At 39.0% G+C, this 24,205-nt stretch overlaps 1 protein-coding gene across 5 annotated transcripts in view; it reads left to right on the top strand.

The window, feature by feature from the left end:
* Positions 1 to 24,205, top strand: part of Sick (sickie) — a 127,434-nt gene that overhangs the window by 43,180 nt on the left and 60,049 nt on the right. For 3 of the 5 annotated variants that reach the window (XM_070663886.1, XM_070663884.1, XM_070663885.1), the window contains one exon: positions 11,364 to 11,533. In XM_070663886.1, coding sequence (XP_070519987.1) covers positions 11,364 to 11,533 — 170 coding nt within the window. Of the gene's footprint in view, positions 1 to 2,561; positions 3,336 to 11,363; positions 11,534 to 15,125; positions 17,657 to 24,205 lie in introns of those variants that run through there. The other 2 variants (XM_070663888.1, XM_070663887.1) reach the window with 2 other exon arrangements.

Genomic DNA, 24,205 nt, shown 5'->3' on the forward strand with positions numbered 1-24,205 from the left:
CTCGATCGAACGAACGGCAGAAACGAGTTTGTAGTCAAGCTCGTAGACGTCGTCTTTCCAATTTCGCGGTGTCGAGGGTGGACGCTAAGGAAAGGAGAAGGGCTCCGGTCTATAATTAAAGCAAGTCGAACACACGCGCCACGTGTACAGGGTGATTCACGTTAATGATAAGTGAAGATAATTTATCGCGGCAGAGAAACACAAACTCGATCAGTCTGTTTCTTTTTTTTTTTTTTTTAAACTTGTTTAAAGAAATATTTTTTGTTACGGCAATTTTAATGTACAGAGCAGAATAGAATTTTTAGCTCATTTTTATGTCTACGAACTCGAGTAGAAAATTTTTTAGACCTTATAATATACGCGATTACTATTAATTATATTGTATAATTTTGAGAAATATAGAATTTAAAAATGTTGATGCTAAAGATATTTTCTATTATTTTTTTTTTTTATTTATATATTTTTAAAGATTTGTGAAACACCTTGTAACCGACTCGAATCACGTGTTTTCCTTTCGGGACCGCGCTCAGCACGCGACTCGCAACCCGTCGTCAGTTTATAACTAGTACGCACTCCTGCGACACGTACAATAGCGATACAGAACGTAACGTGCGCTCTTCGTTTGCTACATAAACCGGAAGCCTATTGTTGCACAAATTGATGTGTAGTATTATACACATCGATATCGATGAAGATGCAAGCTATCTTTTAACTTTCTAGTCTGATACCTACGTTAATTCTTTTAATTCCTTAAAAAAAAAAAAGTATTTAAATTGAAAATATTAATATTCTTTGCTGGAAAGTTTGCGCATTCTTTTTCAGTCTGCATTAATTTGATCCTGCGACAGAACCGGGCTGATTCTTTTCTTCGCGCTATCCTTCGATCGTCAACGTTGTTTTGACGATTAAAAGAGTCGGTTAAACTCAAACTTAGACCGGAACCGGCGTGGCATCTTTGGCCAGTCGACTCATTGCGATCTATTTCTATTTCGCGGATAATCCACTCTCTCGAGATAGCGAGGATGAGTCATTTCGTATATATTAGTCAAGCATCGCGCCGGTCTCTCTAATTTCCTTACGGTAATAATTTATTAATAGTACGAATTGTCCTAATTTTTATCTAAATTTTGCCTGCTCTCTGAATTCTTTTGAAACCCTGTTTAAACAATGATTCAATTAAAGATATCAAGAAATAAATGTTGATGTACTCAAATTCTTATCACATCGATCTCAAATACAAAATACATGTAGAATTATGATGCAATTTACTATGTCGAGATAACATTAAAGATCAAAGAACGATATCGCGTTTGAAAGTAAACGCGACTCGTCGAGAGTGCTCGAATAAATCGATTGCTCGATGGTTTACAATATAAGACGAGCGCGAACAAGTGTTGGAGCAAGGAAGTATGCGGGATGATGATGATAGAATGTCGAAAACGCCAGCACGTCGCAGGTGTCCTAGATACGAGATAGTAGTACGTATGTAGTGTATGTGCTCCGCGAGTGGTAAAGAGCGAAGAGAGAAAACGAGGAAAACATAGGCGCGGTTTCCCAGCATATAAGAGCCCGCTTTGTGAAAAAAAAGGAAAAAAAAAAAAAAAAGAAAGAAGTATGTGTTCTCGGCCGTAATTCCTCTCTTTGAGCTGAAAAATCCGTCGTGTACGGAACACGTGTACGCAGATATCCTTGAAAGCCCGTGTTTACGTCATTTCGAGCACGTTAACGCGAATAATCTAACAACAGCTCGATTTTCTAACGTGAGATTTCTCCCGGGAAAAAGTACTGTAAGCCTCACGCTATCGATCTCGATTATCCGTGATTCGTTACCGCGCGTATAAGCGTATGTACTTTGTATTCGCCGTGTGAAATTAACGTAACGATCCGTACAATAGTAAAAGTGTAGAACAAAAAAAAAAGAAAAAAAAGTAGGCAATGAGCAATTTTTGAATCAGGCGTATCTTCTCTTAATTAATGTTCAATCGCGTGGAGAATCTTTTCTCGTAGCCATATCCACCGCATCTCGATTGATCCCCCGCTCGGACGTGACGTTACGAACGACTCGAAATGACTCGGGGAATGCAATTTTCCCTTGACGTACGCGCAATGCATTCTACGTCCTTAGATTCCCCACGATTCATGCTCTTAATCTCATTTCAACACCGCGGCCATTTATTTTCCTTTATTGAAGTAACATAGAAATTGCAATGTGTCCGTCGTCAAAAAAAAAAAAAAAAAAAATTACATTTTGACCGAGCTGCCTTAATGAGCCCTTTACATGTAAACCAATCATTTCCATCATACTTATGTACAATTTAGAAAGTAACTGAATTTGCGTAATAAAGACTTAAAAATAGTACGCATTCCGGGTACTTCCGGTCATTTGTCAGCGTGCAAGCGAACAGGTCTTGTTTTCAAAAGTTAATGACGTTCCCGCGCGAGTCGATAAACTGTTACATTGTCGAATAGCGGTCCGGCGTGTTCGTGAAAGATTCAGTAATTCGATTCGCGAATGTCTTGGTGAATGACCGCGGGAAAAAAAAAAAAAGAAAAAGCCTCGCCTCTCCCGGATCCTGTTAGTATAGTGACCGTCCAGATCGCACAATGCGGAGTAAATTGGATGGAAATACGCGGATCAAAAGTGGTCAGTGCTCTCCCTATTTCTTTACATGTTCATAATTTACGTTTTAAGATCCTGACACATTCTAGTTCGAACACGGTCTAGCCTTGCTTCACGCTTCCGTAATTAGAATATTGAGACTAAATTAAATTTTTTTTTTTTTTTAAGTTTTGTCCAATTAATAATTAATTTTAGCATTTGATTTTACTATTATCGCCACTAGAATGACCATTGTCCTAATTAAAATTAATGAGCTAATAATATATACACCGATGGGATATGTAGACACGATAACTGACCCCACTCACGATTTCGCGAGCCACGTGGATACCTGGGTTTTCCAGGCTCCCACAGTTGGAGCACGCTCCCACTACCTGTCGATTGCTCCTTCTTTCTTCCACTTTCGTCCTTCTCCGCGAACTCGCTATCGCGGTCCCTGCTCGGCCAATTGCGGTGTGGCTTACCTCGACCTCGTGTCCCTGTATGTTCTCTCTGTCTCTCGTCGCTTAGTGTCCTACGAGTGATCCAGCAGCGTGGATGCTGCAGCGGTTCTCGCGGCCAGGCGACACGCGAAACGTGCCAATAAATCAATCAATTAATTTTATCGCGATGTGCAGTGCCCGTTGTCGTGACACTAATTAGTTAATTGGCTAGCTGACCACTTGGCACGCTTTACGCTTTATGCCCGATGAGGGAATACCGGAGTCGTTATTAGGTAATATTGAATTCTTTATTGACTTAAATTTGTAGTAATTAAATTTTAATTTGTACATATTTAATTTCTTATTTTATTTACAATTTTGTATGATATATGAATTATTAAAAACAAAAAAAGAACTTTGATCATTAAACGTCGAACGCGAACGTTCATACTTTATTAAAATGTGAAAGTATTAACTGTCTCTGGTCGATCAACGATTTTTAAAGCTGTATTTATCGAGATAAATACCTGTTTGTTAAGTTAATGTGTACGTATTTGGGACATAAGAAAGCCCAGAATGCGAGTACTCGCTAGATACTCCGCACAGGCGTGTGCTCTCTGTCTTTTCTTGGTTAACGCTTCGTAGTGTTCAAGTAGCACGTGCCAAGCGGTGATCCGTTTTACTCCCATGGTCTCGTTCTCGTCTCTTGCATCTCGGTTCTTTATGAATGGAAAAATTATCAGTCTTCCAGCCTAGCGCGCGCTTACTTTCATCTTCGCGTACGATCTTTCAAGTGCTCGAATTTATAGATCGCCGCTGCCGTTACCGTGTAGAACAAATTAATATCGATCTCGTAGAAACTGTGGGAAATTAAATTTTTTTTTTTTAATTTTATTTCACGAGTATTTAACGGTATGTGATGCGTCACCATATCTACCAAACATCTTTTTTTTTTTTTTTTTGTGAATAAATGCCGGCATTCGTAATAAACATATAATTATAGAAGCAGCTTATTGCGGGCCTTAAATCTTATATTTCGGGATTCGGTTAATCAAGTCTAGACGAGAAATCGAAGTAACGGCTCGGCAAAATCACAGAAGGCCGACTGTGCGTTGGTACCGCTCGCTCGCAATGAACTAGCTTGGCTTGGACGAGCTCATTAACTCATAAAATTGTACGGGCTGAGTTGTCAGTCAAAGAAACAGCGACACTCGCGCGCAGTTAATAAAGCGACCGTTAATCGGCGACGACGATGACAACATACCGTGGTGAATTCCTCTTAACTAAGTTCGACCCCTCGACACCCAAAACGATTGCATTCACCGCATTTGCCAGACTGCCAAGCAAATTATTTTCAAGCTCGCTGTTGTCCATCGCACGCGAATGCATTGTCAGAGAGAAAGAGAGAATACTCGTTCCTAAATCTGAACAATTGTTAAAATATCGACTGACCTAATCGTGAAACTCTTCGACGTAATACATTATAAAAATATAAAATAAGAATATTAGTTAGTCTCTTTATGAGACTTATTCTAGCTGAAATAGTCGTGATATATATATCTTTAGAGCTACAACTTAATCGATTAACATTTAAATTCTTAGGTTCTTATTCAATTTCAATCAATTTAATTTTTTTTTTTTTTTTTTTCTCTTTCTTTTTGTTGTCCGTTGATCTTCTGTTGCAAACCCACAAATGATTGTATTTGATTAAATCACTTTGAACAGGTTATAAAAAGAAGGCTAAGCAAATCGTGTGAACGAATGGAAAGTAAACGACGATTTCGTGCGACCCGCGGGTGCGTTTTATTAAATTATTATCGTCGTTTACGAGTCCGGAGCCCGTTCGGTCTCGGACGACGCTGGTAAACGGCCGCGAGGATCGGCAATGTCAAATTGCCTCTTAAAATGAGCGTAAAGCAAATTGCATAAGTGGCGAGGTACACGCTGGCCAATCGCAGTCTCGTCCTCGATGCGCATACCGCCACTACGCCTGTCATATGCGGAGTACGTGTCGTATCCTTTGTGATACCTGCGGTCGCATACCTGCGTCTTGTCGCGATCTTTCACGTAAATTGTTGCCGACTTCCGCCGCCGTGGAAAATTGCGGGTGCTCATTATAACGTGGCCTTGAAGTGGGAAAATAGACAATTATCCTAGCTTACGTTCAACAACATCGAGCATTCGCATACGCGCGGCACACGTAATACCAGGGACATTAAAAATAATTGTAGCAAAAATATAATTAGATTTCCGTTTTCATATTAGGAAGGAAAAAAAAATGTTTTATTTATTTTTATGTGTATTACAAACCACGTTTAGAAAAGGTAAAAAAAAAAAAGAAAAAAAAAAATTTATAAATTAAGTGGCCGTAGTAATAATATTTTTCAAAGTTTCTGGTAGTCTTCTTGTACAAAAATGTTGAATCTCACGTAAAGGCTGATGAGAAAGAGAAGAAAACGCGTGAATGTGAACTCGCCACAGACACTCCTTATCTTCTCTCCTACAACTATTTCAGCTATTCGACCTCGTAAATCATTCCGCACACGCGTGCCGCGCGCGTCGAGCATCGCTCGCGAGCATCGCCCTGCAACCGCGAGCCTCTCGATATCCGTCAAACGAATTGCACGTAGCGCAACGAGCCCCCGCGCCGATTGATGTGTCTATTCAACGGCGCACTGACGATTTATAAACTGTTTCTTCTTTTCGCAAGGCGTAAATTCCACGCCTCAAGTGATTCGAATTTGAATTTTCCCCGCCCGTTACGTCCGCCGCGCACACGTACGATCGCAATTAGCGCGATCGTCGACTCGCGGTATTTCGCGAATGCGAAATCGCCGATCTCGCCGTGATTGCGATTCTATTGATATTGAGTTGCGGAGCTGGAAAAGCTTTGCAGGGAATCGGCCTGGGTTCGGTTAATTTCGCGTAAATTAACAATACGTTTTGAGGTTCGTCGGGATTGACTGCGCAAAGCAAATATAATTAAAGTTAAAATAAATTCCATCGGCGAACGTTTTACACTCGTAAAAGTGCGTTGCACTTAGCGAAAACCGAACAGCGAACGCGACAGTCGTAAACGAATCAATTACTACAAAAATAATACACCGGCAACACACATCGCCGAGGAATATTTGACGGTCGTTTTGTTCGTTCGCCAAATTTGGTTTTGTTCACATTCTTTTATTTCTTTCACAATTTGGTAAATAATTTTTTGATGAGGCAAATTTGCGCGTGCTAATTAAGCCCATTATTTTATAACGTATATTAGAATTTCAAATTAAATAAACTATAATATAAAATACAGCTTTTTTTAATTAAAAAAATAACGAGTAAAATTTAACGTTCTCTTTTTCAGGCGACTAGGATATTAGTTACGATTCTAGACGTACGTTGGTTTTAATGAGTTCTCGTGAACCCGCGGGGAGTTAGTTTTTCATCGAAGAATCGATTCGTCCGCGCTCTTGCAAATTTCAACGCACGTTCGATGAAATTACGGCAGAAAACTGGGATAGAAGGGCATGGGCAAAAGTAGTCTCCTAACGGTACCGAAAATGGCGAGCCAGATGTGCAATCTGGTCGCGTATCTTCGTGCGCAATCTTCGTAAATTTCGCGTAACCGTCTCGCACTTTTGCATGCGATGATAACGCCGGATACGCAGAACTCTTTACTATTACTCTTGATTAATTCAAGCGAATGAGATAATAAGGTGGTATATACGTCTGCACGTATATCACGCAAGCGGTTCCTACGGTGTATTTATTGACATGAAACGGATATGATTATTGCACTGCGCGGATCTAGTTCGCCGGAAACCGAAGGTCAGTTAGGCTGGGTGACACATGTGTGCATACGTTGCAGTCCGCAACTCGCGGCGCATTGCAGCAGCGAAATGCAGTTCTGCGATCGTTATCGTTGCTCATTGTATGCGCTGTGCCCGCTGCCGTTCTCATCAGCGCGTAGATTTTTGCCCGTAAGCCGTTGTCCGATCATATACCGACTTGAAATGAGATTCAAGGTGAGCTTCGATCTCAGAATATGCAATTCGAGCTCGTCGCGATAACGTGATTCACTTTAGAGGACCCGTAGACCCCTCCGAGTGATTATTATGTGATCTCGGATCGGAATATCGTCTCTTTTTTTTTTTTTTTTTCTCTTCGCAGTAGGCGCGAAAGAAAAGGCCATAAGGATCACTTAATTCCGAGGAGTTCAACAAAAATCGAGAGTGAGATTAAACATTTAAGAATCCGGAAGTCTTAAAACTTCGATACCTGAATTGAAATAGAAGGATCGGCGGAAATACGATAAAATTTTTTTTTCTTCTTTTTTTTATTGTAATGTAAGTTTCGTGGAATTCTCATAAATATTCGAAACTTGGACCGCAGACTTCGAGGATAGCTCACCGCTCAAAAATCTCAATAGTCTGTATACCTGGAAAAAGCTGTATTAAACGAGGATAAATCGAGTTGTTTTATTGAAAATAAATTTGTTCGAATTTTGTTTCTTAAAAGTTTGGAATTCACAAGGTTTCTCGTAAATTAGCACTGCGCACACGATTCGCTATTGATTTATCGACGAATTATAAGATTGCCCAGCTTTTTGAAGCCGTTCGCGAACCGTTCATTTTTCGCCGCAGATTATCATGCTCCCGTTATACATTCCGCGAATTCTGTCGGTCGTTGTAACCATTAAGCCGGCTTGTTTGGACCCTACTGGATTACACTGGGCGACTCGGAATTTCGATGAGATTGCAACTTACTCACCTTTTAAATTTGTAATCAGATCCTAAGAATCTTAGAATTTTAGCCCCAAAACTTTTAATCTTGATAACGTAAATTTTTTACAAGTACTGCTTTAAAATATTTATCCTCCAATTTTAATAGAATTTTCAGCGTCTCGAGTTCCACACTTTAAATACCTCATGTTTTTTTCTTTAATAATACAGATAAACTTTTTTTTCTGTACAAGTTATAAATGAAAAAATAATTGCATTATTATTTATTCAGTCGCTACTTTAATATTAATCTCCGGAGTTTACTTCAGTCTTGTTTTAATCCATCAAAAGTAGCTCGTTTGCTACTTTGCTATTTATTAATTGTTTTTTTTATAATTTCGATAAGACCGAGTGCTGCGTAAGGCGTGAATAATTTTCTTCGGCGAGAAGTTCGTCCCGCAACGCGGTTTAAATTGAGGCACGTTTTCAGCAATGGCTTTAATTAAAACCCGCAAGGCAAACGGTAATCTGTACTAATCATGAAATTGATCCGCCACGCTTCCAACACATACGAACTCTTTCTTCCTTTGCTTGAGATAAAAGGGCCGTCGACCTAGCTTTCGGAAATTCCGAAAATTCCACAAAAGGTGACAGTGCGGCATTAATTAAATTCCTTCGTTGTCGCTGGTAAACCAAACAATTAACCGCTAGGCCGAGTCCGCACTCCGTATAGCTTTATTTAGGTTTAGAACGATCAAGTGTTGTCATATTAATAATTAATTTAATAATTCAATATTAATACTGTCGGGACAAATTTAAAACACGTATCTTCGTATATATTTGAGCTCGTGCATGCGCGAATTTCTGGAATTAGTATATCCATTAGCGAGTAGAGTCAATTAGATCCGCTGACCAAAGACTGGATTCGTTTTACCATTTCGAAGCTGAGGCATTGCGTTAATTGTAGGTTTTAACGAGCGTCGGCTCGTCCAGCTGCCGCTTCCATTTCCGGGTTGTCGTACGGACATTGCACGTCTTCTCTCTCTCAGAGGTGTCTTAGAAAATCAGGTTAGCCTTGCCAGGAATCCCCTTTCGCTCTTTCTCCCCACATTAAACGGCGCTCATTTAGCAAAAAAGCTTGGAGGAAATTCACTCTGAATTCCACAAACTTCTTATTATAAATTTCATTACGCTCGGATCAAATTTATTCTAATTGTATCAGCTTAATTTTCTGTTGTAGAATGTTTCAATTTCTACACGTGAAAATAAAATGGTGGTTATTAATTTGTTGTCACGTTGACAATCAAGAGGGAAGTTTATTAAAAAATTATCTCAGCTATTTAGAAAATTTATATTCCTCTTTTATGGATTTTTGTGGAAATGTCAAATTTTTATTTAAAGCACGTTAAATCATTTTCTGTATTTCTACACTTGGGCTATTTCTGGAATCTCTTTAATTTAATCGCGATACAACATCCACGTGGTTAGCAAGAAGAAAAGATCATGTGTAAGATAAGCGCAACTATTTAGCTATTAGATGGCAAAAGTCCGGAAGGCATGGGCAGTCTAAAAATATTCTGTCCATCCACGTTGTCCGTTACTACTTCAGGATCGTAGCAGAAGACGTGTGATGTGCAGCTTTCGTACAACAAGATATCGTCGGGCAACTCATTAGGTTTTTCTTTTGATGGATTTTATTAATTAAAAAAAAAATTTCTAAAATATATAACATCCATTATCCGAATAATAAAAGCAAAAATTGCTCGAATTGATCTTTTGTACTTGGTTTTCGATACTGGCCTCGATATCGATCTAAGCTTTCTCAGAAGTAAAAGACAAATAATATGCGTTATATTATTTCGTCATCCGTGATATAAAAGACGAAAGAGAAGGTGCATGAAGAAAAGGAGAGTCCTTCTATAGCACTCCTTTCCTCTTGTTCGTTTTCTCCCTCGTGAACCGCAGAAGCGAAGACGTTACCATAAGAGGACATCTCCCACCATATATGGACCTCGACCTCTCTTTCTCTCTTTCTATCCTCCCTTTTCTCTCCTTTCTCCTGTTCTGGGGACTACAGTCTCGCGGGCCCCTGGGGTATTTCAAAGGGTCCTTGCGCACAGGTATCTGTAACTCATGAATACATTTGCATCGGCTAGTTAATTAATTCTGATTTAACGAATCATAATTATTTTCTGTATTATTTCTTAAATTGAGGTGTAATCGTATGTGTATTAATAATGTCCCTCTCGCTTTCTCTCGCTCGATAATTTTAATTTAATTGAAATAGAGATGACAGAATGAAATAATAATACATCGAGTTAAACGTTTATTGAGATTAATTGGGGAAGTGCTTGATTTTGATCGTCATAAACGACGGACCGTACGTGCGATTCTTCATTGCGATCCACGCGTCCAGCAAGGAGGAGATACTGGAATGCATTAAAAAGCGTCGTCGCCATTTACGGCTGTCACCTCACCAGGATAACTCGAAACTGCTCGCAGTGAACTTCGCCTTTTGCGGTGCGGCTCTTCTAAAGATATCCTTTTTCAAGACTAATGGATCATGATAAGGACTTGCGTCTCGATGATACAACGTTTCATACTTCTCTTTTTCTTTCTTTCTCTCTCTGTATCATTGGAGAAATAAAGAAAAGAAAAAGAAAACTTGTATCACAGTCCCTGGCGTGATGTGGCGCATTCCGATTAAGTTGTCAAAGGGAGCAAGATCAAGAACAAGAAATTTCGATGATTATAAATGAAACGCAAAATATTTTATGTTTATTCGACTCGATTTTTAATTTTTAATTTTTTTTTTTTTTTTAATTTAATTTTAAATTAATTAAAAAGATTGGAATTCCTGCTTGATATTAATCAAGCTTATTGGTATTTGTATCGATGCTGCTAAATCAAGCGTCTTGCTAAAGCTTACCTCTCATGTAGTAGGTTTTCCGATTAAATTAACGGGGTGAACGATACGTACGTTCCCATGACCAGGTGAGTCATCGACTCTCTCTCTCTCTCTCTTTCTTTCTCTCTTTCGTGCCACCCTGCAGTGCCTCGGCACGGGTCGTTTTCTGGGCAAAAGCTGAGACTAGAAACAATGGAAACGAGAGGTCGGTAGGCACGTGTGTGCAAGGTAGCTGCGATCGTGGCGGTCACGTTTCACTCTCGCGCAGTATGTATCGTGTGTACGGTGTACCGCACGGAAAGCCAGTAAAGGGCTTTTGTATGCATCTCTCTCGAGGACATCCTATACTCTTCCGCCTTCCCTTTCTCTCTTCGCAACAGAGAACGTTATCTGTACACCTCTCTTCGATTTCCTGATTGTAAAACTAAGATGCTTGCTAGATATTGAGAACTTGCATAGTCACATTGGCTTTGCGAATTGATAAGAAATGATCGGAACTGTCTCTTGCTGATTTTAAGAATAATACGTATATTAGATTTTTTTCCGACGTCAACTATAGCAAATAATTTAAAGATTGAAAGTAATTTAGGACTTTGCGTAGAAATAAAATATGTGTTTATTAAAAATAAAAAACAGGAAGTGTCGTGAAATTGGAGGAAAAAAAAAAAAGTCAATGACGATGCTTCGCTTTTGTGTTACAGGTCGAAAACGTGAGCTTGTGCGTAGGAGCGCTGCGGGCTCTGGGAGCGGATGTAGGTGCTGTCAACCCGGGTGAATTGGCTGCGGGATCCACCCTGTGGCCGGTGCTGGCTTTGCTCTTTGCCCTGTCACGCTATAAACAACGTGCCAAGCAGTTACAGGATATGCCCAGGTAAGTCATTCTTTTCGGTGGAACATTTATGAATGGGTCAGACCGTAAAGATTGTATAACGGAGAGGTTTCAAAGGTTGTTCTTTAGAATAAAAAAAAAAAAAAAAAAAAAAGCAACTTAAAATATTAGCCTTGCGAATTTATAGAAACTCGAAACTTTCTAACAATTTGATAAATGGTCTAAAACAAAAAAAAAATTTGCTTTGCGTTTTCTGTCTTCAAAATTTTTCAAACTCTCTATTGCCATACCGTGAACGGGTAACCATAGTCGTTATACCGACTTTTCGTTATCCAGTCTTCAGGAACAGACCATCAGTTTGCTATACAGCCCGACGTCGGTAAAATGCCGATGCCCGAGTCCATGAAGACTGTCAGTGGATATTCTATAAGTCCTACTACAGTAATCGATGGTACTCTTGTATATATCGTGTTTCGATAAACTAGAGTTATACTTTTATTAATTATTAAATTAAATTAATAAGATAATTATTTAAAAATAATTATTAATAGTTTAACTTACGCGTTATATTTTTCAATGGCTACATATGCAGGTAGTCGATAAAGATAAAAGTTTGTTAATTAATTTAAACGTTTAAAGATTTTTTTTTTTTTTCTTTTGTAAAATTGATTGATTTTTTATGAGTTGAATAAAGACACATTATGGTAAATCAGCAGTGACATTTTAATGACGTAAAATGTCAGGCAAAAAAGCTTTTAAGCGCGATTCGACTTAAATTTAACTCACGGACTCGTTACTTAGAGGTTTTTAATCTCCGTGAATTATAGCTCGATAACGTGAAATCAGATTATGGTGCGCCGTTAAGTGACCCTTAAACACACATGTGCAATAAAAATTAACGGAAAACTAAAAATCGCAATGATCACTTTTTACTCATTTATTTGCCGGGATTTGATTTTGTTTGGCGTGACAATTGTATTTTACAACGACCCGAGATCTATGTCGAAAGCTTTGTTTCCTGCCGCGCGGTTGAATCGATACCGACGTCCCGTGAAACAGCGGTCGGGCAGCGGCGTTCATTAACGTCTGCGTTAATCAACCAGCGTACCTTCCTCTTTCTCACTCCTTGCCTCCTTCTCATTTGCTTCCTCGCGTTATCGACGTCGAGTAAAACGTATACAGTTATACCAATGTTTCGGCACGCAGTAAACGCGTTTCACGACGGGGAACGAGGCAACTTCAAATATTTTAATTACTCTGCAGTTAATTGCTACACCCGTGAAGAGAGACGGACAAAAATGCGCCGTACGAAAAAAAAAAAAAAAAATAAAATAAAATAAAAAACGGGGGGTAGAAGAGGTAAAAGAGAGAAAACAATATTTACCGTATCGCTTAAAAGTTCTGTGGAACGGATAAATTAATTTTCAATAAAATATGAAGTATTTAATTAAATTGGAACATGATAATGGAACGAATAAAAAGCTGCACGTATTTAATGGATAATATTGTAAAACAGTAAAAAGTTAATTAGTATTATTTTCTTGCTACGACGAGATAAAAACGAGATATACGGCAATACAATGAAAAGAGCATATCTTTTAAAAACTTCTAGGGCTGAATGATTCCGGTCCTTTTATTAATTGCGCGTGCACGCGACTGCACGCACGGGGATTCCGCACGTGGCAAGCACCCCCGTCTGTCAAAGTCGATATTTTTAATGCGCGGCACCTTCTTACGGTCGCTACGGAACGAATTGTCGTATGTGTACCTAATGTCCAGATATTGCAACCTGATTAATTCGAGTAACACTCCGCGCCGCGTTAGAAAGTTAAAAATCAAATTACGTTACTCGCTGAGATTTGTACAATTTGTAATTTATGATTTTCTTATTATTTAAACGAGGGAATTTAAAATTAAGTAAAACATCTAGATTCGGTCTAGATCGGTCTCTTTGTGCAAGAGAAATTGATTTAGGGATGTTTGCGTTTGATCTAGAAAAATTCTTGGCCTGCGAGAGTCGAGATAACGGAAACGCTGAGAGAAATCTCTCTCGGGCAAAGGGGGCATTCGAGCTCGGATCTAATGGAGCGCGTAACAATTCTTCGGGCGAGAGAAGCTGAGGGCCTCGGGCAGGCCGTGTGTGCATTAACATATTAACAATGCTCCATTATGCCCCGAGTGTATACCTAGTCCCCCGCGTGGGCGCGTTATAGACCACTTTTAAGACCGCGGAACATATATTCGGGGCTTCGAAACATGCGAGCCCCTAAACTCGTTCCACGAAAACAATTTAGGAGTTTGGTGTTTTTTTTTTTTATTTTTTTTATTAAAAAAAAAATTAAGTAATAAATTTAATAGCAATTTTTTTTTCGTAAATAATTTAAAACCTTAATACATCAACCGTGATAAATAACTTGTTCAATATTCGTTTATGTATATCTGTACGGAATTTATTATAATCTATCAGAGCGAAAAGTTTTTCCCTGAAATTGAATGGAGAACAAAGCCTCTTTTGTCAGTTTAATCCCGATGCTTGATTCACCCGTTCAAATTTCTCTCTCTCATTAATTTGTAATCGCGTATCGTTATAAAATTATGAATATTCTATTATTATAAGTAAATAGAGACTAATAACTTAATGTTTTTCGAGGAAAATTAAAAAAATATAATTTGATTCACTTTACAAAACATTTTGTCCAACTTCAAATTTTTAATCTAAAAACTTGACGGAAAAATATATAAGAGCAAAGGTAAAAAAAAAAAAAAGAAAAAAAAGAACCGAGCAGGGGTCAAAGCTGACAAAAAATTTTCTCACACACGCGTACACACATCTCGTTGGATTGTACGCACAATGCATCCATGGCACGCTCATGCGTGCACGTGTACACTGGGCGCGGGGCATTAGCATAAAAATGGTTTAAAAATCCGTCGTGTATGCCACTGGCATTGGACGGCTCCCAGGGAAGACTGAATCCGCCATTGGCTGCTTGCGTATCGCGAAAGAGAAGGAGGGTCGAAGAGAACGGGCTCCAGAGAAGCTGTGAGAGCTGAAACGAGCGAGGGAGAGATAGGAATAAACGGAGATGGAACGAGATCGGGCGAGGAAACGAGAGGGAGGCTGCGAGGGTGTATCCGAAGAAAAGAGAAAGAAAGACGGAACGAGAAGAAGGGATATAGGAGGGTGCGAGAAAGCAATACTCAGACAAAGAAGCGGAGTAACGTTGGAGTACCGTAGGAAGGCCAAGAGAGAGAACGAAAGAGGGAAAGAGAAAGAGGTACGGAAAGAGGAAGAGAGCGAGAGAAGGGCCTAGACATTCAACTAGACGTCAGAAAGGTGCGAGGGAGACGGATAATAAAATAAAGCGCGACAGAACGGCGAGAAAGAGAGAGTGACGCAGGGGAAGAGAGTGTATCTGCACGGGGAGGCTGGGGGTGACCTGAAGGGGGCTGGAAGGTGAATGGAAGAGCGAGAGGGATGCCGATGGCGGTGGGAGGGGGGAAACCAGGGGTCGCGAGATACCAAAGCAAAGGGGGGAAAACGACGAGGCAAGAGAGAAAGAGAAAGAGAGAGAGAAAGCACCACGTGCTATGGGAACGGGAATTGCTCTCTCTTCTCTCGCCGGGCCTTTCGCGGCGGTTCAGTTCGAAACGGGCCATCAACGATGCCTACACACCATGGCCACACCACCATGACCATCGCGACCGAGTGTGGTGGTCGCCCGTGGTCGCCATGAGGCGTCGTCGTTCAAGTCGATGACGCTCTCGGGAACCGTACGGTTACTCGGACCTCCTTTCGTCTCCTTTATTCGTCATATCGTTTTATCACGCGAATTATTCGTGCGCGGCAAGATCGATGGATCCGTTCGATGACGCGCTAAGCGCGGTGAAGTGCCGATCTTCGGGCCACGCGAAGCATCGATAGCGATCGCGCAAAGGTGTGTTATTCCGCGGAAAGAGAAGAGAATGGAAGCTGAAGATGCATTTATGGATCATGTTCGAGCGTGAGAGGAAAACGCTCCCGCGGTACGATCTGTTTAGACGTGCTTGAAGAGGGAAGATCGATCTTCAAGGAAGATCTGGATTGCCACTTAATTATTTTTTACTCAATCGAGAGTTAATCGACGAGGATTAATCCGGAACCAGTAAAATATACTGCTACGACGATGATTTAGAAAACAAATTACTAATATATGAAAAAATTAATTAAACGTTAAGGTATATTTCGTACATATTTAAAGCTTAATAAAATAACTGTGACCGTAATGAAAATATAATTCAAGTTTAAGCTTCGTGTAATTATAACGTAATCAAAAATATATAACGAAACATATACGTAATGTGATAATAACGAATTGATATGAATGAGAAAATAATCAATGCGGATTTAATTTCGGGACAAAAGTCGATTAATTTTCGTGTTATCGCAGTCGAGGCGTTCAAGAGCTTCTCGGGGTGTTGTCGTTTTTTTGCATCGGTCCCGTAAGGTTGTACATCTAACCTGATCTTCTCTTACGATCGACGATAAGTCGGTCGATCGAACAGTAAGTCGAATCAATTTACGACGAAAGTGTCCGCTGGCACGCTAACACCGAATCGCGGTAACTCAAAGAAATCCCCCGTTATTTTTCGCGATTGCGGAATGCAACTTGTTGCAACTGTGCGTCACCGCAAACGATTGTAAATCCGAGGTTATCTTCCCGTGAAACTGTAAAGTTAATCTTGAGGACACGAATACGTGGATCGTCTGGGAGATAACGTGACAGTAGCGAGAATTCGAAGAATCGAGGATGAGGCGGAATCGATGAAATATGCATGAATTTTGAGGGTGAATTATTCAGCGCCACGTGAAGAAGAGGGAGGCATTTCGAAGTCAATGCTTTCGATTTCTCGGGACAATTTCCATTCGAAAAATCGACGTGTTGAATTTGAAGGCTCCCTTGTCTTTCAGTTAGACAAACACGTTTCCGATTCAAAGGAGGCAAGAAAAGTGCGTAAAAAAAAAAAAAAAAGTGCAAGTATTACCGGAAGAGAATAATACGTAGTGAAAAATAATTTTCAAACAAGTGATATCTGCGTACTAATGAATTAGAAATAATTAACGTGATAAGAGAATGCTAAATTATCGCTTGGGTAAACGTACGCTATTTTTAAGTGTCGTAAGAATAATGTCAGCGATAGAAAATAAGGACGACTAAAGCGTTTATTTCGAAATTTCGGATTTAGCAGAGAATCGTCAATTTGATATTCGAAATTATTGAACATATCAAAGTGATATCGAGAGCTCGGTGCGAGCGTTAAATATCGAGCCTCCTACGCGAATTCTTGTCAACCAGTTTGATCTCGCTCTCGTTCGAATTCCCTGAGGGAATACAATTTCAGCTTGAATCACGAATAAGATTGATACAGCAAACAAAGCGAATATTAAAGTGCAAGGTGAAATAGGCTCTGAAATCTAAGGAATAGGAAACGACGCACGGCTTAAACCGATAAATCCCGCCGTTCGATGTCGAGGAGAGAGAATCGGCGAAGAGATATCGAGAAGTTCAGCACGAAGTAGATCTCTTTTATCGTCGGCGTCTCGTTCCCACGTTTTACGAGCCCTTATTATAGCGAGGATAATAACAATCTCGGGAGAGGACCCATCGGGACTATCGATGCAACTCGATCGTTAAGTCGCAACCCCGAGGGATACAATAAACAGGATAAATTAAAAAAAATTATTGTTATTACATATTTTATATTAATATTCGAGTGAAACCAGTCGGGGAATAAAACGAAGGGACTTTACAGAACTACGTAAACAATGCTGTGAAATGAGATGCCGAGTAAAGTTCGACGTGTTATTTAATTAAAGTACTTTGACGTAGTAATTTATAAGGGAGTGAACAATAATTAATATATGAACGATTATTATTTTTAACAATAAAACAGTACTTGATCGTTTCAACGAAAGGGATATGCATGAATTTAATAATGTCACGGTGTGTAACGTCAAGTGCAACTTAAAACGGTTACTCTCGCCAGTTTGAAAAGAGTCATCTGAAAAATATTTGAGCGAAAAAAAAAAGGAGGATAATCGTGAGGCATAATGGGAAATAGCGGAAGCAGCGGGAGTAGTAGCAGCAGGAAGGCACGAAGCTTGCCAAATTCGCCGGAAGCGCACAGGTATCCCCAACATTCTTTCTACCGAATTAATTTAAATAAACGAAGAACAGGATCATGATACAAAAATAGGAGCGTATCTCATAAATTCGCTTATTTTGAATATCGTAAATTGATATATCATTTGTCGTGGGTGAAATGGCTCATATTTATTAGCCATTCCAGACGTATTTTTATTCGTATATCTCGTAGCTCGATCCTTATTCTTTCGTTCGTTTGGACAAGCAACAACAAAACCGGTTATTCGGTATATTTAGGATTTCCTGAATCGCGCGCTATATTGCCGCAATGTGTTGGTCCTTCGTGGAAAAGTAGACGTTAAGAATTTTTTTTTTTTTCTTTTTTTTTTCTCCACGAAATTAAAACTCTGCACTCTAAATGCTAAAGTACTTATTTACAATTTTGTTGTATAAAACTAAAGAATCGTGAAATTAGCTGTATATAGCTGTAATAAGGACACATTTGTAATCGCGCGCGAAATCAATTTCTTTGCGCTCTTCATTTTTCCAAAGCTGCAAGTTGTCATGCAAGTGACGACCACTGATTCGAATCGCGTGTCGTAGGTTGAAGGTATGAGGGAGACTCGCGACCTGCGACGTGAGGTTCTAACCGGTCTCTTCGAGCTCCCGTGGCAATCGGCCGCGACCGAGCGGATCTGGTTTTGCATTTTTCCGTTCTCGATATAGATCGGCGGCGACTGGCCGACTCGCGGCACTCTTCCCTTTTTTTCACTAACGTGCAATTATGTTCTGTCATATATATATATAGGAAACCGCAACTAACCGTCACGAATAATAAGGATTGCGGAAAGTAAGAACAATATATCTTCGTAATAGCGCCTTCGAGCGCTTCTAACAGGAATGGAAATTAAACATTAAATCTTGCGTACTCGTCTTAAAAAAAAAAAAATTTTTTTACGTATATTATAAAATATATAAGTAAATAATATATAATATACTTTCTAACTATAAACGGATATAATTAATGAGTATGTACGAGAATAAAATATTCGTGTGTGTGATAACTTTTGATAGGTACGTATAATATTAATAACATTGTGTCGGTATAATAAGTGCGATCTGTCCTCTGGAATAATCGCTCACGAGGGAACACTGGGAAGAATACGAAATTTCGTGTGGAATTTTAACAGCACTGAAACGCGAAGGATCCTTTAATTAAATCGGCTTAAAAAATTCATTCCCAGTTAGCAGCATGTATAAAGGGGAGGAGAATAATACTCCTATTCCCTTCGAATACTTTTCCTCGATATTGAACATCTTCAACCGATGAAATATTCGTAGAAATGCAAATCTCTTTTTGCTCCCCATAATTAACAACGTTAAGAACCATTAAATTTCATTATTCAGGTCAAAAAAAAAAAAATCAGAATTTAATTCACGCGAGTTATATTTTTTTTTTTTTTTACTTTTATTATTTTATTTCAATTTTTATAAAAATGTCAGTCGCTGATCAAACAATTACCCGAGCACATATTTTCCTTCTACTTTCTCGTCGACCTTTTCCTTTCTTTATTTAGCGAACGAGTTCAAAGACATCCACGGGTCGACGAGAGTGAGTCAATGTTTTCGATGTGAATGGCCGCAGAAATAGATCCTTAGGCGAGCACGTTTCGCGATCGCACGATTCGCGGGCTAAATTCTGCGCGGCTGACGTTAGTGAAACGAGAACGAGCTTGTGTGTCTTCTCGTGTGTCACCGATCGTGTGTATCAAGGAGGAAAAACGACGATACGCCGCGGTGTGTAAGCAGAGATTATCCGAGCCGACAATGTTGCGCATGTGCGTAATGATTGAATCATTGAGACAGCTTGTTTCAGAGAAAGCCATTTTAAGTCAGAAATGATTAAAAAATATTAGAAAATATTTGTTTCTCATTAAAGGGATCTAAAACGTAAGCAAAAAGAAATTTAATGTTAAAAGATAAATTATGTCACTTTATTATTATCTAGATTAAACACATGTTTTTTTTTTTTCTTTTTAATTTAAGATTCTTTAAAATTAAATGCATCTAAATTAAATTTTATTAATTAAATACATCCGCGGCACACAAAGCTCAAATATATGTTTGATTGGTTTCGAAGCGAAGATCCGGCCGTGCCCTGATGAGAATCAGCAAACGAGCAGACGTATTTTGCTTGCGTTCCCCAGGAGATGCTCTCGCCAATTTCGCTTTGATTAATTAGAATGGTGCATTGTTCGCGATGCATCGGCGATGATGTATCGCGCGGTGAGCAGGGCGGAGGTCGGTGGAACCGTTATGCATCGCGATTGTTTCGGACGCGAGAAGAGCACCGAGAGATCAGGCACTGCCTTTAGATCGTACGGCGAATAAAGTCTACAACTCAGTTGAAAATAAAATTATTCTGCAAAAATAGATACGTAAACATTTCTTTCCAATTTTATTTTTTATTTTTTTTTTTTTATCTTTGATTTTGAATCCTTTAAATTTAATCTTTGATAGCTTTGCACATCTTTCCGTCTCCGGCATGTGAAATCACCCGGAAATTCACCTTCGGCATCTTTTAAAGAAACGTAACGGTACGCACCGGCGTCCTTGCCTGCGTATCAACGATAAACGGTGGTCGTGAAAGAACCGCGGTAATAATATCGCCTCGCGGGGAAGAACGGTTCTGCTCTCGTCGTCGTGCTTCTTCCTGGAAGCGGCGGTTAAATCCTTCTCTCGAGATCCTCTAAATTTATCCCATGCTCCCGTGAAACAACGATGCTCCACTCGCGCCGCTGTATAGAATCCTTTCTCGCGATTCTCATTCTCCTCGAATAAGACACGGCAATTACTTTTGATACCCGGAATGAATTATCCGACTCGTTCTGGCACTATCCGCGCCCATTTCGCCCTCCGCTTCTCCCTTTGGTCTTTGTTAACGTGACTACTCGCGCGCGACGTCGCTGTCAATTTGTAGCGATTTATACTCGCAACGCGAATAGCCCACCAAAAAGCGGAGGTAACAAGGTACCGCTCGTGACAGTGAGATTTCAAAGACTACGGCAAACTGAATATCACTTCTTAATAAAAAATAATTATAATACATTTTTTTTTTTAATTATCATATTATATTATATATATTTTTTTTTTTTTTTTTTTTTAATTAAATATATTTTTGCAATGACTTCAAGTGTCTGATTTTAACATACTTTCCGTTTACCGAAGAGAGACAAGACATTTATAGACAAGAAATTTATAACATTATTATGTAACGTTAAGTTCGAAGAACACGACGTGCATTTAATATTACGACACTTCGTTTTCCCTCGAGATCTGGTACTAGCTTTCGCAAAGTTTTAAGATTTCACGCTGCAGCGAATGAGGGAAAGATCGTTTTCTCTTTCTCTCTCTATATTGCAGCGACGGGATCTCTAATTGGCGACTATTCGAAAAATCGTACCGGCCGGTTCGATCCCGGCAGTCAGCAATTAAAAGGAATGTCGTCCCCCGTTGATATGCATCTTGTCGTTGCTGGTCGAGCAGCCTAATCACGCGCTCTTGTTGCCCGCGAGCGTCAAAGGGAGAGTTGGCGGCTCCCTTTCTCGGACATTTTGCAATTGAATTGCGCATATGGCACGTTTACGTCGCTCTCGCCTAACCCAACTGCGAGACTATTCGATTATTTCGGCTAAAACTATTTTGCGAATATTTACTTATCAGCCGCGCGAAATAACGAGCGCCAGTAGAGCGACTTGCTCGATGTAATAACATTTTTTTTATCAATTTAATATTGATTTAATTAGAGCAAATAGAAAGTTTTGAGATTCTAAAAAATGTTAACTTGTTGTTTGAAGAGGAAAAAAAAAAAACCCTCGCGATAATCAGAAAATGAAAGATAGAGCTGTTACGCGAAATCAATTTATTGATTTTTTTTTATTGAATATTAATTTATTATTAAAAAAAAAGAGGTTAATTAGTCGCGAATGACGAGCATGACAACGTCACAATACTGAACGAACAGTGACAGGCTTCCGTCAGCTTGTTACTTGTAATCTCATCATCAGATTACATCGAGAACGACACAAACGCGCATCGCCATTGATAGACACTAATGAAACACACCGGTTAAATAATTAGAAGCCGAGTGGAAATTAAGGGAGGAAGGGAGGGAAAAAAAGAAAGAAATCGCGTATTATTAATTACTCGACTGGATTAATGAAACACGCGATGCCGAATTAATTGCATTATCTGTGCATACATATGTAATCGAGCAATTTTATTGCATTGTTATTCGCTGGAACTAGATGCTGCTCTCGAGCGACTATTAAAATTATAAATTTCATGTTTGCTTAACATTTTTTATTAAAACAGTAGGGTCGAAGATTATTGAAAGTTTCGACGCGTCTCGCGTTATATTAAACTGCAGGTGTTAATAATAGATATTAACGCAGATTGGGCTGAGACAAACGTGAGACAAAGGCTAACGTTAAGGCGCCGTTTGCGGTCGTGAAACGCCCATCTCGCACCGATATTAATACATTGCCAAAGGGTAAGACGTCGGCGTCGGTGGTGGCAGTTGCAACACGCGCCACGGCGCCCGACGTCGGTACGCGTCGACCGTGGCATTAATTTCCGATATTGCTCTCGTAAATATTCGCGACTCGCTGCCGACCATCCTCCTCGGATTGAAATATCTCTTTCTTTCTGGATTTCGATGCCGCGGAGTACGGTTCGCTGAGGGATCATTTTTTATATATCGATCCTCAGGGCTGTAGATGTAACGTCGAAATAAAAAAATGTTTAATCGTTTTTAATATAAAAGATAGAGTTTACTTTACAGCGTATTTAATCGGCTAATTTCTGATAAATTGATATCATAAACGGAGAGGAGGAAAAAAAAAAAATTGTTTGTTAAAAAAAAAATTAGCATTCTTCAAACTCAAACTTTTTTAAGCCTCACGTTTCGTGAAAACTTTGAGTCAACTTGATGTCACAATCGCAAATTATTTATTCCTGTTTTTCTGATTTTTATTTTGCAAATTTTGTTATACATATATTTGTTTCGTATATTTAACGATAGAGTTCTAGAGCTTTTCCTTAGGTACGGTCCTACAGGTTCTACTTTAATATATTAGGGGAGGATTCGGTACAGGAAGGATATCCTAAAACGCATCTGTGGCAGACCTGTATTTTGTCATGCGAAAAAAAAATTGAAATTTTTCTTTTGTGATAAGGGATATTTAGGAACACATTTGACGTTACATAAAAAACATATCATACAATATATCAATACACTAATTATGATTTGAATAGTGTAGAATTTTTTATTTTTTTCTTTTTGAAAAGTTATATCTTTAATTTTATTAATTATCAAATCATTGATCAAATTAATTTTCTATATTTATTAAAAAAAAATTTTTTTTATAAATTAATTAAATTTAAATAATTTGTACGCAAAAGCGGAACAAAATTTTTTAATTAAAAAGTTATTCAACGGTATTTTTTATAGCAAGACTTTGTGGTAAATTTTCTGATTTGTCGTATACTTTATAACGTTATGTACCCTTAGACAAAATAGAAATTTATAAAACGCTTTGTCTGTGTATCTCCGGTGATGAATTTAATCCGTCACATATATTCCGCTCGCATTGTACCCTCCTCGGGTATTATTATATCGTGTCTCTGCTACGGCAGGCGCAAGATTGCATCTTTCGCAGTTCAAAAGGAAGAATGCAACGAGAAAGGTGTGTCTCGCGAGTCGCGTTGCACCAACTGTGCGTGCGATGCAAATGGCTGTGCGAGATCCGCCGTTACTATACATATAAATCGGGGAAACAAACTTGATTTGCTAACTACACGAGACATGTGAAAAATAGATTCTGTTATCAACGTGGCTCACACGTTATTAATCTCTTTCGAAATATATAAAATTTAAAAAAAAATTAATAAATAATAATACCCAATAATTCGTAGCAATTGCAATTAAATTTATTTTCGATGAGCAAGTGTAGATAAATATAATTCTTGAATATTGAGAATGTCGTGTAATATTTATACCTAATGAATATTTATTCATCTAATTTTTAACGCACTACGTAAATCCTTTCGCTTATCCATCTAGGCCAATAAATCTTTTCTCCTCCTTCCATCGTGAATGAGTAATTAAAAAAAAGAAAGAGGTACATTAAGAAATTACGATCTGCGAGTAAGAGGTAGGACCAGTTCGTTATCCTTTTCCTTATCCTTTTTCGCAGCCTTGGAATCTAGTAACATGTAGCTACCATTCTCCATTTTGCGGTCACTTAAATCAATTGGCAACTGCAATTATTTTCATTACGGCAAAATAGCGGATATATTTAGGACAAAGCGATGATTTATGCGGGTCGGTGGATATCGGATAGCCGGGTTTAGTGTTAAACGCACAGCGCGAATACGAGTCAAAGGCCGTTTCTCTGCCAAGCTGGTTATATTTGCGAGGTTTATGGACGGTACTTGGTAATTTGAGCACAAGAGTGTGTACATGATGTTATATAATGGACCCTATATGCCGTTCCTATGCATTTATATATGTCAAAAAGCTGCTAGTTGA

The sequence above is a fragment of the Cardiocondyla obscurior genome, linkage group LG12 (assembly GCF_019399895.1).
Source record: "Cardiocondyla obscurior isolate alpha-2009 linkage group LG12, Cobs3.1, whole genome shotgun sequence".
Classification (NCBI taxonomy): domain Eukaryota; kingdom Metazoa; phylum Arthropoda; class Insecta; order Hymenoptera; family Formicidae; genus Cardiocondyla; species Cardiocondyla obscurior.